Raw genomic sequence first — 13,968 nt, 5'->3', positions numbered from 1 at the left:
GCTAATGACACTACTGGAATATTGAGGTAGACGTTTTGGAAAGAAGCCCTGAATAAATCACTTGAACCTAGCGTTCGAGGGAAGAAAGGACAGTTGGATTTCTTGATGTTGATGAATGGTAGATTTCTACCTAGGAAAAATAAATTCATGTGTCCTTGAAGGTTTTTTTTTTATTCCTTTCTATATAGATTTACCAGGAGGTTTTCACCCAAGCTCTTAACACCTTAGATCACATCAATTAATTCTGTTCCCAGGGTTAGGTAGTTGGGGTTATAACTCCTACGACAAAAATGATAAATCCTGAGATAATGACTTGCCAATGGAGAGATTAGCCGTAACTTATCAAAAGGAGAAAATAAGATTTGAAAAATGTAACAGGCATGAAATATCATTACTAGAAATACCTTAAGAGTACTGTAATGCTAACACTCAACCGTCTTATCTGCGAAATGCCACCTTTTCAAAATCTGTGATCTCATATTCTCCTCTATTACAGTGAAGTGGCATTTTGATCACAGCGAAGAAAAATGGTACTTGGAAATCAGATCTGAGAGAACATCATACTTGTCCAGAGGTATCTGTGTAGACATTGCTTACTTGATTTGGATGGCAGTGCTGTTTTGTGGCACATTTAATTTTAACATATGGCTGTTAAAAATTCACGTGAATGCATAAAGCGTTTTAAAATGAACCGGTAACACTGGAGACCAAGAGACACCTTGAAGAAAAATAGAAACTAATAGTAGAGGAAAAGGGAAGACAGCCTGTTTGCACACTAAACAGTTATTTCCTTTGGGTGCCCTTCTCTATTGAATCCTCATGAACCAACAGCATTCACCATGCAAAGAGCACTGGACTTGGAGGCTGTAAACGTCAGAGATCTTGCTTTCAAGTTCCTACTCTCCCAGAGGCCATTTGACTTTTGCCAAGTACTCATCTTGCTAGACACTCATCTTGCTTGGCCTCTTTTTCCTCATCTGTAAAGTAAGAGCTGTGAACTCCTGTGCTCTGTGGTGTGATGTTTTTGTGCCAAAACCCTCTCCACATGTGCTAGTTAGTGTATCTGCACGGACTTGGCTTCCTCCCATCCCCCACTTCCCCAGTTTTCTGTGCAGTATTTAAATTTTCCGGAAGTACTCTTCTTTGAGAAATCACTGAAGGAAAAACATCCCCAGAGATGGAGGTGGGGCTCAGAGATTAAGAGGCTTGAGCGAGATCCCAACCAGTCACAGTGTTAGCCTCTTCTTGATCCCAACTCAAATACGCAGATTTGAAAGCAATAAAAAAGGCATTTGTGAGACAGTTAGAAGTTGGAACACCTAGATATTGGATCTTAAGGAAGGATCACTCATTATTTTAGGTATTTTAGGTGCCACAGCAGTGTTCTGATTATGTTCTACAAGTCTTGTCTTTTAGAAACACACACGGAAAGATGTGTAGATCAAATGATCCGATGCGGGGGGCGGTTAGTGAGTGGTGGTACAGACGGAACAAGTTTGATTGTGAATTGACGATTCTAGAAATTGAATGATGGGTACATGGGAGTTAATTATACTACTTGGTCTACTCTTCTAGAAGTTTTATGATTTCCATAATAAAAAGTATATAAAAAAAAGCCTAATGGGGATTCATCCTAACTAACGAGGCACATTTGCTGAGGTGTTGGAAAGGGCTGCTTGTCACAGTTGCATAATCGTTGGGGGTAAATATGGAAGTTCATCAATCAGAAAGGCTATAGTGAGGAGCTGGCTGGCAATGGGCCCAGCTCCGCGTAGCTGTCATCTAGCCTCCCGGCCAATTAGCCCTCTATAAATAACAGTCTATATGAATGCTTTACTATTTTAAAGCACATTTGCCGCAGCTGCTGAGCACGTTTGTTTACGTAGCTGTGAACCCTTCTGTAAACATCACTATCTCAAAATTGCCCACGTGTCAGGAACATAAAGGGCCCCCTTTAAAAATATATTTGCAGGATGAGACACGGCCAGTTCCCAGATGTCTGGGTGGCTGGTGTCAGAATTTTCCAGGGTTTGATTCATTTTCAAAAATAGAATCACATGACTGGAAGGTTCTCGAGAGGTCACCGTGCACATCCCTCTGGCTCTGGGCTGGACCAGACTGAAGCCATCCACCAAGGATGTGGGTCTATCTTTTGTCTGTCTATTATGAGGCTAGAGGACTTACCGAGGGGAGGACTGGGGCCAGGACGTGCAGGGCATTAAAGTTGGGCAAGACTCACGTCCTGCCTTCAAGGAGCTTACTTTCATTTGCTAAAAATGTGCCTGACTCTAAGTGACATGACACAGCGGGCTTGCTGGTACAGCTATCGCGAGAATACAGTGCACCAATGGAACACCAACTGACCTGTGCCAGGCCTGGGCGCTCAGCAGACTGAAGGATCCTGGTGGATACTCAGCTTCCTGCAGGATATCTCAGATTTTCAGCAAGCACCATACTGGGGTCACTGCGTAACCACAACATGCGTGACAGGAAGAGAGCCCTGTGGTGAGGTTGCAGGCTGGGGCTCATCCTTGGAAGAGGCCTGCTAACTGGGATCAGTGGTAGTGGTTTAAGGTCAACTAAGACATTTTTGCAAGGAATGAATAAAACGGAAATTGTTTTGTGTCAGCTTGCTGTTTTCAAGGCTTCTGATTTCCCATCCAGCCCTACAATGAATAATTAGTTCCTTGTGAATTTGTTTTCCTTGGTGTGCATTCGGTTGTCATTTTCTTTTTTTTTTTTTTTCTCCCTGTGGCTTTGACTTGTTGAAGCATTCCCTCCATCATCCCTCAAGGGCCTGTTTAGTACCCATAAATCCCATTTGCACTTTTCATTCACAAAGAAAAAGCATCCCGCTGAAGTTTAAGAGATCAGATGTTCTGGAAGTACTGAACTGTATGAATCCCATCAGGAAAAGATCAAGACATATCCAGCTTCCAGACAAACCCAGAACTTTCTAGAACACTCTTCCCTCCACTTAACAGAAATTAACTATTTTTTAAAAAAGAAAATTAACAGTAATTGCCTTTCCCCAGGAACAGGGGTAAGTGTTTTGATTCTTTTTGCTGGCAACTACCAAGTTTTCCCCAAGAAAGCAGTAAGAAAGACTGCTTGAATGCTCGGAGGCAAGTATCCCTGTTAATTACCAAGAAAACAATGTTCCCCTTTAGAAAGCCTCACTCATAACAAGCTGTCATCAGAAAGACAGGGTCTGCCCCAGGGAGAATTCCAACTCGGGGACATTACAAAGATAATTTGCTTATCCTGGATTCATTTATTTTTCGAGATTGGGCTTTGGTTTGAGGGAACACGAAGCTCAGCTCCTGCAATTTGAAGCTCAGATTAACACCAATAACCAGGAGGTGTATCTCCAGTGGCTTTTGCTTTTTGAACTCAGACGATGATAAGAAGGCTTGTCCATTCCCCTCCCTTATGTCCTACTGGGAGAGTTTATAGTGAGAAATCTTTTTTTTTTTAATTTAAATTCAGTTAGCCAACATATACTACATCATTAATAGTGAGAAATCTAATATTAAAACCACATCATGAGTGGTCAGTTTAGGCTGCTGGAGGCTGTACCACAGTGGCCACCACTAGGGGGATCCAGAGTCCCTGTGCTCAGCCAAGGTGGGAGAAGTTTCTGGTCTGCGAGAAAATGACAGAGCTCCCCATTTGGATTGTTTCCTCCCCTCTCTCTTCCCCTCCCTTCTCCTCTCTCGTCTTCCTCCTCCCCCCACACAATCATCTTGCTAGTACACGGGAAAGTCAGGCTCAAGGTACAGATAGCCCTATTCACATGAGCCGCTCTGAGTATTTCACATGAAATCTTTTGCTATTCTTTAAAGCCATTTCAAATTTGGTCCATGTTCCTTTTGTTTTATGGAAAAGAGCACATGCCAATCATTGAGCTCCACACAAAGACTTTTACTCACATTTTCATTGTTTGCTGCAATAATAAAAAAAAAAAAACACCCAAAAAACTAGTACAAAAGTTTCCACCACTCTAAGAGAAGTTAGTTAGAGGTTATGACTTTGCCTGTTGGGTACCGCGAAGTGGAAACACGGAGGACCAACGACTTTCAAGGGATGACCAAGATCAGGTTATAGGTTGAAGAAGAATCTGGAGCCAGGCTATTGTCCGTGCATTTTCAGATTATATAGATGAACCCTGAGCCTCAGGTTGCAGACTTCAAAACACAGAAGGGCAGCTTGCATATCCAAATAGGACTTTAAGTCTAATATTGATAACTCCGAAGAACAGGAAAGAAAATAATGAATTTGGATTTCAGTTTACACTTTTTCTGTAGGGCACTGTTCTTAGCTTAAGTCAGAATGTAGGGATCTATCTTGTGGAATGTTACTGATGAATATGGACAGAACCTGCTTTGCTGTTGGGATGTGTAATGTGTAAAGTTCAGATATGAGTGAAGACGTCGATAAAAACAGACTGTTTCTCTATTTTGAGGACAGATCATTTTCCTGAGAACACACTAATGATCAGCCATTAATAGCAGAAGGGTCAATAGGATTGTGATGAATGGATCTTCAATTTTTTTCCTTTCCTGCTAGAATTATTTACTGGGTCCACAGTGTCATGTCAGCTGGGGGTTCAGCAGGTAGAGCATGTGGAAAGGCACCTGCCTGCACTTGATATAAAAGACCAGTGCTTCCCAAGAAGGGGTGAAATTGCATTTTTGTTAAAGCAATTTGTCAGGTTTCCTTTGAAAGGCTTAGCTTTTTCCTCCTGGCTTGCCAATAAATAACCTCCAGTGTTTAAATTAACCAAATGCTTCAGAGCCGCTTAAAAAGTACTTTGGAGACCGATAAGATATTAATTTCAGTAAATATTTGGAAATTTAAAATATAAGTGGTCTTTTGAAAAATTGTTTATTGGTTAATTTCCAAAGGCTTTTAAAAAGTGAAATGGTTAGACTTCTTGGTGGGTTTGCCAAAGTTATAGGACACATAGGCCTATTATTTCATGAAACAAGGGGGTGGAATCAATAGTGAGTGAAATTCGATTTTCATATGTTATCATAAATAAGTATGTCGGGTCCAGCTTAAAATGAGCATTGATCCCACAGATAACCCAGGATGGAGCATGCCTTACCTGTAGCTTCTACCATTCCTTCTAGGATGACCACAATTTCCAGTTCCTCTTTGGGCAGCTGGGCTTTGGAGATCTCCCAGAAAGGACTCTGTTGGTTAATTTCGTGGCTGATGATGAGTGGTGATACTAGAAACAGACGGTCATCCCCGGTGTAATACCCTACATTGATATCTGTTTGGTTCAAGGGGATGAACTCACCCTCTGAGGTCTGTTTGGACTTGATCAACTTGGCTCGGATGGAAGCCTCCACGATGTGGGAATTCCTGAGATCCCCGACTCGGAACATCAGGCACAGTTTCCCATCCCGCATGGAGATCACCGCGTGGGTGGAAAAAACCAGGGTCTCTGCCCTCTTCTTGGGTTGCGATATTTTTACAAACATGCATCCCACCATGAATGCATTGACAATGGACCCCAGCACAGACTGGATTAAGAGGAGAATAATTCCCTCTGGGCACTTGTCCGTGATGACCCGGTAGCCATAACCGATGGTAGTTTCTGTCTCTATTGAGAATAAAAAAGCAGAGACGAACCCATTGAGGTTGGTGACACAGGGAGTCCACGAAGGGTCCTCTATGTGGTCCATATCCCCTCGGATGTATGCAATTAGCCACCAGATCATCCCAAAAAAGAGCCATGTCACTGTGTAAACCATGACGAAAATCAACAGGTTGAATCTCCACTTGAGATCTACCAAGGTGGTGAAGATATCCGTCAGGTAGCGGTAGGTCTCCCTCACGTTGCCGTGATGGACGTTGCATTTTCCGTCCTTCCGCACGTACCTCTGGATTTTCCGTTTGGTCCGGTCTCGGCTGACATGTCTTGGCAGGTCGTCCCTGGCCTGCTTAGGCAACTTCGGCTGGTGAATGGCCACAGGGCTCTCAACGTCCTGATCCATTGAGTCGCCCTCCAGGACGTTAGCTGGTAGTTTGGAGGAAAGAAAAGAAAAATGGAATGAAATACTGGTTCTTTTGGGATCATGGAAACCACGCTGTGTATGGTGTCTGGTAGTGAAACCAAATAACATTGTGTAGCTTTTAACAGAATAGGTGAAGCCATTTTTATTTGGCATCTCTGGACAGGCCTTTAGTTGACTTGGACTCCTGTGCCCTATGATCTAGCTCGTGTGAATACTTCCTCACCCGGCCCACAGGGACAGAGCTTACTGCAGTCAGACTGTCTCCCTCCAGCAAGTTCTAAGAGTCAGCCCCTACACGGGATGTCTTCCCATTCCATCTGAGATGCCATCACATGGGAGAGGTAGCACACCCTGGATGAAGAAATGTTTCAATTCAGACAGTCTTGGTTCTGCCGCTTAGCAATCGTGGGCTCTTAGAGATGCTATCTGTTATGGATGGCATTGTGCCCTCCCCCGCCGTCTGTGTGGAAGACCTAACCCCCAATGTGATTGTATTTGGAGATACGGCCTTTAAGGAGATAACTAACATTAAGGGTGGAGCCCTAATAGAACAGGTGTCCTTATCAGAAGAGGGAGAGACATCAGGGTGTGCACCAGGGAAGGCCATGTAAGGACACGGTGAGAAGGCGGCCATCTGCAAACCAGGAAGAGAGGTCTTCCAACCCAATCAAGGTGGCCGGAAAGGAATCCTGCCAGCTTCGTCATCTGAACCCTTCAGCCCTGCCCCCCACTCTGGTATTCTGTTACAGCAGCCCGAGTGGACTAATACACTGTCTGAGTTCATTGAACCCGAGTTTCCACATTTACAAAATGGTTATCATGATACCCGATTTATAGGGTTGTTATAAGTTGAATGAAACCACGTATGTGCCATGTGCTTGCATGGAACAGACATATAATAAGTATTCCTTTGTATTAAATTGTGCCTGTGCTAGCAGTCTCCTTAAATAGGGCAAGAATTTTGAGAGAGCTCTTTAAATTGTGACATGAATTTCAGAGGTGAAAAATAAAAATTCTGGTTTTTGTTGGTAAGTATGCACACATTATATTTTAATGGTTGATTTAATGCCAAGGTTAAAAAAAAGGTGTGGGGTACATGTTCGCTCTCTTTCTATGTGTTACACGTTTTATTTGCTTTCTGCCTCGACATGTCACATCTGTAGTTTTGGTTCGCGGTTATTTCCTTTCTGATGGCCTTCATTACTCATGCATTGGTACCGTGTTAGCTAACAGTGCATTAGGAAAACTCTTCTAGAATCTGAGTGCAAAGGCAAATTTGGAAATGATACTACTAGTAAACACATAAGCCACTCTATGAAACTACTTGTTCAGTCAATAATTTGAAAGCTTCCTAAGAGTTTTATAAGCCGTTTCTTTCCCCAGGCTTTCACTCTGGGTCATTGACTCTGCCATGCATTTTCTCTGTGGTAACTGTGTGTTCCCCTGGGTTAAAGGAGAAACACAGTCTGCTGCAAAAACATTTACCTGAATAAGAAAATAGTTGCGAAGAGGACCTGAGTGGTACCAACTTCACTTATAGATTAACCTTGTTCATAGCTGGTTAGTTTCCTTAAAAATCAATCCCACGGATTGGTTTTTATATTTCAGCACAAGGAAGAGACAGCACCTGGTCCACAGAACCAGGTTTGGTTTGACAACCTTGACTTTGAGATCACTGCCCTCAATAGCCTTTGTTTGTAAAAAAGAAACTTTGCTTGTTCGTTTTCTTCTTCCAACAAAGAGACCAGGACAGGAGTCAAAGGGAAGCAGCTGAGGTCAGGACGGGATGGAGGTGGGTGGGGCCTCTGGATGGAAGCAGAGACCAGCACCCCTACCAGGCGGGGATGTGTGTGGCCCGGAGTGGTCATGCCTGAGGTCATGCTATTAATTTTGCCCTGATTGGGAGTCTCTAAATATGACTTCATGTGGGATAAACTCTGGGCTCAAACCCACCACGGTGGGGAGGCTTTGTTTGCAGAACACAAGGCCCCAGGCGCCCCAGGGGTATGGTTTTGCTTTGAGCCGGTGGTAAGCTCTCTGACTGTAACCAAACCTCCTGAGCCCGGTGTCCCCAAGTCCTTCAGTCCTTCCAACACAAAGAAGAGGGCTTGTCAGATTACCTGACTCTTAACAGTCTTCAGTGATATTTCATACTTCAAAATGTCACAGAGGAAATATACAACCCCCCCTGAACCCCCCCCAGTTTGAAACTATTTTCCTGCTTTTTCTGGCTGGGCCATAACCTTCAAATCGAGGCATTCGTCCTGACCTGGAGGAACCTGTCTGAACAGTTAACGAGTGAGTGGAGACAAGTGCTCTGGGTAGTCCTGGGAGCCTGCCAGTTGATCCTCCAAATTCCCTTTTTGTTGTTGTTTTTTCCTCTTTTTCTAGCTCAGGACCAGGCCACATTTCCCAGTCTTTGCATTGAGGGGCGGCCAGGGCAGAGTCCTGGTCTGTCTGAGCTGGTATGTCTTGCTGGGCCAAGGCCTTAAATAGAATGCTGTGCCCGCTCCTAGCCCCTGCCCCTTCTATGGAAGATGGTGGAGTCAGAAGGTGGCGGAGGGGCCTGGGTCCTGAGTCAGTGGCAAACAGCTGCCATCGGACTAGAAACAAGGAAGAAAAACATCGTGCTGGAGCCATTATGTATTTTGTGTCTATTACCAAACCCAGCCTTATCTCTCATTTTACGGGCAGCCATACTGAGATGGAGAAGCAGAAGGAAGCACCACTGGGCATGGGAAAGAGCAGGGAGAGAAGCGGGACTGTTTGAGTATGGCGTCTCTAAGGAACTAGCATGTGGTTAATGGAATGCTTAGGTCTGGTGTTGGAGGAAATGTAAACGCAGATGCTACTTAAGCGCCTTTTAAAAACAGATAAAAACGGAATTAAACAAAGAAAGCCAAACGTCCTGGGGAGTGAGGTGGGAAGGTGGCCTCTAAGGGTGTCCCTCTAGAGGCAGTGGCTGCAGGCAAGGTGCCTCCCTGGGAAGATGGTGAAGGGGTTCAGAATATGTCACCCCCCAAACATGCCACTTTGGCACATTGGTTATTTTGAATTAAAGGTACTTAGAAAAGAGCTAGTGCAAGAAGACCCCCGAGCCCCCTGTTCTCCTGAAAGCAGGAGACAAATCTCCCATGTCAAAGGTGTCCTTTCCTGTACCAAGAGGAGAGAGGACACTCTCACCACCAGAGACAGGGAATTTGGGACTGAGAAGGCTGTGTAAACAAACCTTGTTAAACTAACCCACATCTTCCTTGTCACTTCATTTATTACCCATGGCCCAAACTCCTTTGTCTTGCCAATGCGTCACACATTGTCTCTTTGAATGGTGTGACAGCTTCCCGCTCTGGTCACCTGTTCTGTCTGTACTCTTCAGTTAGGCTCCCACGTACACGCGTGTGCTCTGTGATTCCATGTTGGTTTAATTCTTAGGCCCAGCCAGAGATCCAAAGAGGAGAGAGGAGAATGTGGCTTCTGGGCAGTGGCAGGTAAGGCTGGGCCTCTGGCGTCACAGGCACCCAGGGCAGGGGTGGGCAAGGGATTGAAACCACAAAGTCAGTGACGTGTGAGAGGACGTGGGGAGTAGAAGACACTGGAGAAGGAGTCCCAAGGGACGGCAAGGGTGAGCCGATGAGGAGGGAGGTGTGGAGTGCTCAGAAGGAGGGCTGAGCCTCCAGGCGGTTCCGAAACAATGGGGGGGGAAGCCCTGAATGAGGGAGAGAGGGGCCTCCCAGGTCTGAACAGCGAGCTAGGCCCAGCACCCCTCAGCAGGAATGCAAATGCGTGTAAGGGAAATACAGAGGGCAACTTTAATGATGGTTCTTCCGTTCCGTGTTCCTTTCGTGCCTGGAATCCCAGGTATGGGTTGGACGGGGATCTGAATTGCATTTGCAAAAGCTTTCTGAGCTGCTCAGCAGCTGCACTCGGGAAAGCTCGCATGTCTCCCTGGGATCCTGCACAGCCTTTGACCCTATCCGCTACTCCGAAACTGGCCCTGAGCCCCCCGCCCCGCCCCTCCCCAGGCCACGCATGCGCAGCGGTCACATGGTCAGACCCACTCTCCACACGTGCTGATCCTTGCGCAGGTCGTGGCGGTGGCTTGAGCAGAGGGAAAGCGGAGGAAGTCTGCGCTGCCTGTGGAGTGCCGGACAGTGGGCAAGAGAGCGGTAGGAGCAACACCCAGCACCCCGATGATTTCCTTTATGAGTTGCTTTACGGGATTTTGGCTTAAAGTAAATGTGGGTCTGTGTGATAGAGCCAGCTGTTTCTTATCCCCCCCCCCCCCTTAGGAAGGTGATCAATTGACAGGAAACAAGCTAAGGTGCAAAATAGCCTGTGTTGAAATTTAACTGGAAAGGAATAATAGCAAGTCACAGAGCCACAAGCTGGAAGGGGCCTGATCCCATAGTCCCTGGGATCGTGCTGTCGAATTTTGGGTGCAGGGCTCATCCAGGGAAGGCTGCTGGGGTGCCCTGGCCAGTATAAATGTTCTCCTGTTGGCAAATTGTTACATTTCAAATTATATGTGAATTCTTTGGGTGATGCTTCCGCTGACTGGGAAACGTTAGAAAAGTACTTTAAGAATTTTTAACGCCTTTCAGAAAACCCAGTAGGAAAGCGGTAGACGTCTCAAACGCGTGCGCAAAAATCAAAAGTTGGAAGGACATGCACACAGGTGTTCACAGGGTAACTCCAAGTGGGTGGCTTACAGGTGCTTTAAAATTTTCTTTTAAATATTCTGGTTTTTCTAAACTTTCTAGAACGAGTTTATATCACTTTTATAATCAAAAAGAAAAAGGAATTTTCAAACAAAACATTGAGCCCTTTCTAGTGTGTGATTTAAGGAATCTGAGAAAATCATCACTAAACCCCCACAGTTGGGGTTTGAAATGTTAGGTGAAATAAGTCAGATATGAAAGAGCAAATATTGTATGATTCCGATTTTATGAGGTACCTAGGAGAGACAAATGCGTAGAGACAGAAAGTAGAATAGAGGTTACCAGGGGTTGAAGGGAGAGAATGGGGAGTTATTTGTTTGTGATGTTAAAAAAAATTCTGGAAATGGAGAGTGATCATGGTTGCACAACATCGTGAGTGTACTTAATGCAACTAAATTGTACACTTTAAAGTGTTTAAAATGGTAAATTTTATGTTATGTATGTTTTACCAAAACTTGAAAAAATGACCTACTCAAATAGTTCTTGTGTTATTGAGAGTCCCTAGATGGCCTATCAAATGTGGCTTACTTTTATTTTACTTTACTTTCTTTTTTTCTCCCCTGAATCAAAAGAATGTGATATATTTGTTTCGGCACTCTTGATTAGAGGAGACAGTTTAAAATGCAAGGCACCTTACCGTGTGAGGTCTACTGAGTTCTAAAAAGATCTCACTGGGAAGGCATTTCTCTGGTCAGAAGTAAGCGACAAATTGAGATACGATGTGAAAAAAGACAAAGGAAAGGGGCACTAAGAGGATATCACCAAGCTCAAACCTAAATCTGTCTTGGGTGGAGAGCAGGATGGGTTTGCTCAAGGAAGTGATAAGTGTGTGTTTGCTTTCTGATAAACAAAAGCTGGGATATGGGGCATTTGAAAAGCAGCAACAACATGTGTGAAAGTCTTGAAGGGATGAATCAGGTTTCTTTGGGAATGACAGAGATCCTGGAATAGAGCATGCGTGGGGAAAATGGAGGGAGCTAGGAGAGCAGTGGATGAGAACCAGGCTGGACCCGAAGTCTTTTGTACCAGGCTATGGACATTGGTCTTAAAATGGGGGGTGATATGATTGAATAGTTCATGTATTTTATAAAGACATCTCTGGAGGGTGTTCATGCGGAGTATAGACTAGAGGGAAGTGTTGGCAAACTTTTTCTGTAAAGGCCCAAGAGTAGATAGTTCAGTCTTTGTAGGCAACATAAGTGTCTGTTGCATATTCTTCTTTGTTTTTTAAAAAACTTCTTATAACCCTTAAAAAAATGTAAAGCGAATCCTAGCTATGAGCAGTACAGAAAGAGGCCACAGGCTGGATTTGCTGAATTCTGGATACAGGGCACTGGCAAGAAGGAGAAACAGCTAAGTGCCGGAGTAAGGGAGCAGTATGAGGATGAGGAAGTGGCAGTGGATTTAGGGTTGAATAGGAAGCAGAATTAGCATAATTCGGAGATTAGCAGCTGTGGAGGGGCATGGGCAGGAGATCATCCAGGGGTGGCAGGACAGTCCTGGAGGCATGAGGTTAGACGGTGATGCCGGTTTGGGCTGAGAGTATCTGCAGACACTCAGGTGGGCGCTTCTGTGGGAAATCAGGTGTGTGGGGCTGAAGCTTAGTGGTGACAGACTGGGCTCCAGGTTCGGAAGGTTATCGGTGCACACCAGGGGAAGCTGCAATTGTGGGTATGGTTAGAAGTTCCGGGGGCGATTGTGCAGAGTGAGAAGAGAATATAGAAGAGAGGATCCAGGAAACAAATTACATTAAGAAGTCAGAAGGAGAGGAGCCGCCAGAGGAGGGGTGGAGGAAGAGACAAGAGGTGTGAGGGGCAGGAGGAGAGAGCAGGGCAGGAAGCCAGGTGGGACTCCGGCCCAGGGGTCAGAAAAAGGGGGCATTATTCAGCACACACTGTGGGGACAGCTGTATGCCCAGAAAGTGATGCGTCCCTTCCTTATTTCTTATATCAGAATAAATTCCAAGTGGATTAAGGATTTAAATGCCAAGAAAAAAAAACCGCTACAGAAGGCGTAGAAGATGTATTTTTGTAATTGTGAGAGTTGAGAGAGCCTTTCTAACTATGATAGGAATCCAGAAACTATTTTCAAAGACTGGTATTTTTGTCAGTACAAAAATTTTAAATGTTTGTTAAAAAAAGTAAGAAGACAAACCAGGAAAAATATTTGCAACACATAACATATATATTCCCAATTTACAAAAGCAATAAATACCTCCATAGAAAAAAAAACACGATCATAGGAGATGAATAAGGAGTTTATAAGAGAAGAGATACACAGAGCTATAAAGCGTATGGAAAGACTGCTCAACCAAGTAAAAGCAGTGCAAATATAATAACATTTTTTACCCTAAAGTTGGCATAATTAGGAATGAATGGCAAATACAGTATGTGGAATGTGTGTATTGGGTGAGGCCGTGGAATTGTGAACGTGCATGTTTTACGGGCAGTGTAACTGACAAGGTCTTTCTGGAGGGCAGGTGACAGGAGGTCTCACAATTTAGGAGTGATTAGATGCCTTGGATCAGCAATTCAGGATCTAGACAGTTATTCTAAGGAAACAATGACATAAATGTCCATCAATTATATGCAGGGGATATATTGCAGCCTCTCCTATAATAGTGAAAAATTAGAAAGCACCTAAATGTCTGTCCACAAGCACTGGTTAAACATACTGCTGCAGATACAATCAATGGAATACTAAGTGGCCATTAAAAATGATTTCCCAATATTTTGTGGGTCTTCAACTCTTTGAGCCAAGATCACCTTCTTTCTGGGGACTAAATTTAATCCCCCTTTTAAAGTTGCAGTCATTGCTGCCCCTCAGTCTTCCTTGTGCTACCGTTTGCTTTTCCTGTAGCACTTTTCACTTTCAATGTAGAAGGGATTAGTTGTTATGTGATGTTTTTATTGTCTGTTGGTCCTGGGTCAGAAGGTAACCTCCCTGTTTACAATAACACCAAAAACCATACGTTACCTTGGAATTAACTTAACCAGAGACGTAAAGGACCTATATCCTAGAAACTATAGATCACTTTTGAAAGATATTGAGGAAGACATAAAAAGATGGAAAAATATTCCATGCTCATGGATTGGAAGAATTAACATAGTTAAAATGTCCATACTACCCAGAGCAATCTACACTTTCAATGCTATCCCGATCAAAATACCGAGGACATTTTTCAAAGAACTGGAACAAATAGTCCTTAAATTTGTATGGAA

At 44.2% G+C, this 13,968-nt stretch overlaps 1 protein-coding gene across 1 annotated transcript in view; it reads right to left on the bottom strand.

Moving 5' to 3' along the window:
* KCNJ6 (potassium inwardly rectifying channel subfamily J member 6) overlaps nt 1–13,968 on the bottom strand; it is a 250,388-nt gene that overhangs the window by 58,532 nt on the left and 177,888 nt on the right. Inside the window, exon 3 of the mRNA XM_034655619.1 lies at nt 5,111–6,031. Coding sequence (XP_034511510.1) covers nt 5,111–6,031 — 921 coding nt within the window. The remainder of the gene's footprint in view (nt 1–5,110; nt 6,032–13,968) is intronic.

Source organism: Ailuropoda melanoleuca, chromosome 1, assembly GCF_002007445.2.
Source record: "Ailuropoda melanoleuca isolate Jingjing chromosome 1, ASM200744v2, whole genome shotgun sequence".
Taxonomy (NCBI): domain Eukaryota; kingdom Metazoa; phylum Chordata; class Mammalia; order Carnivora; family Ursidae; genus Ailuropoda; species Ailuropoda melanoleuca.
Note: the sequence above shows the minus strand (reverse complement) of the source record. Positions and strands in the feature narration are given on the sequence as shown.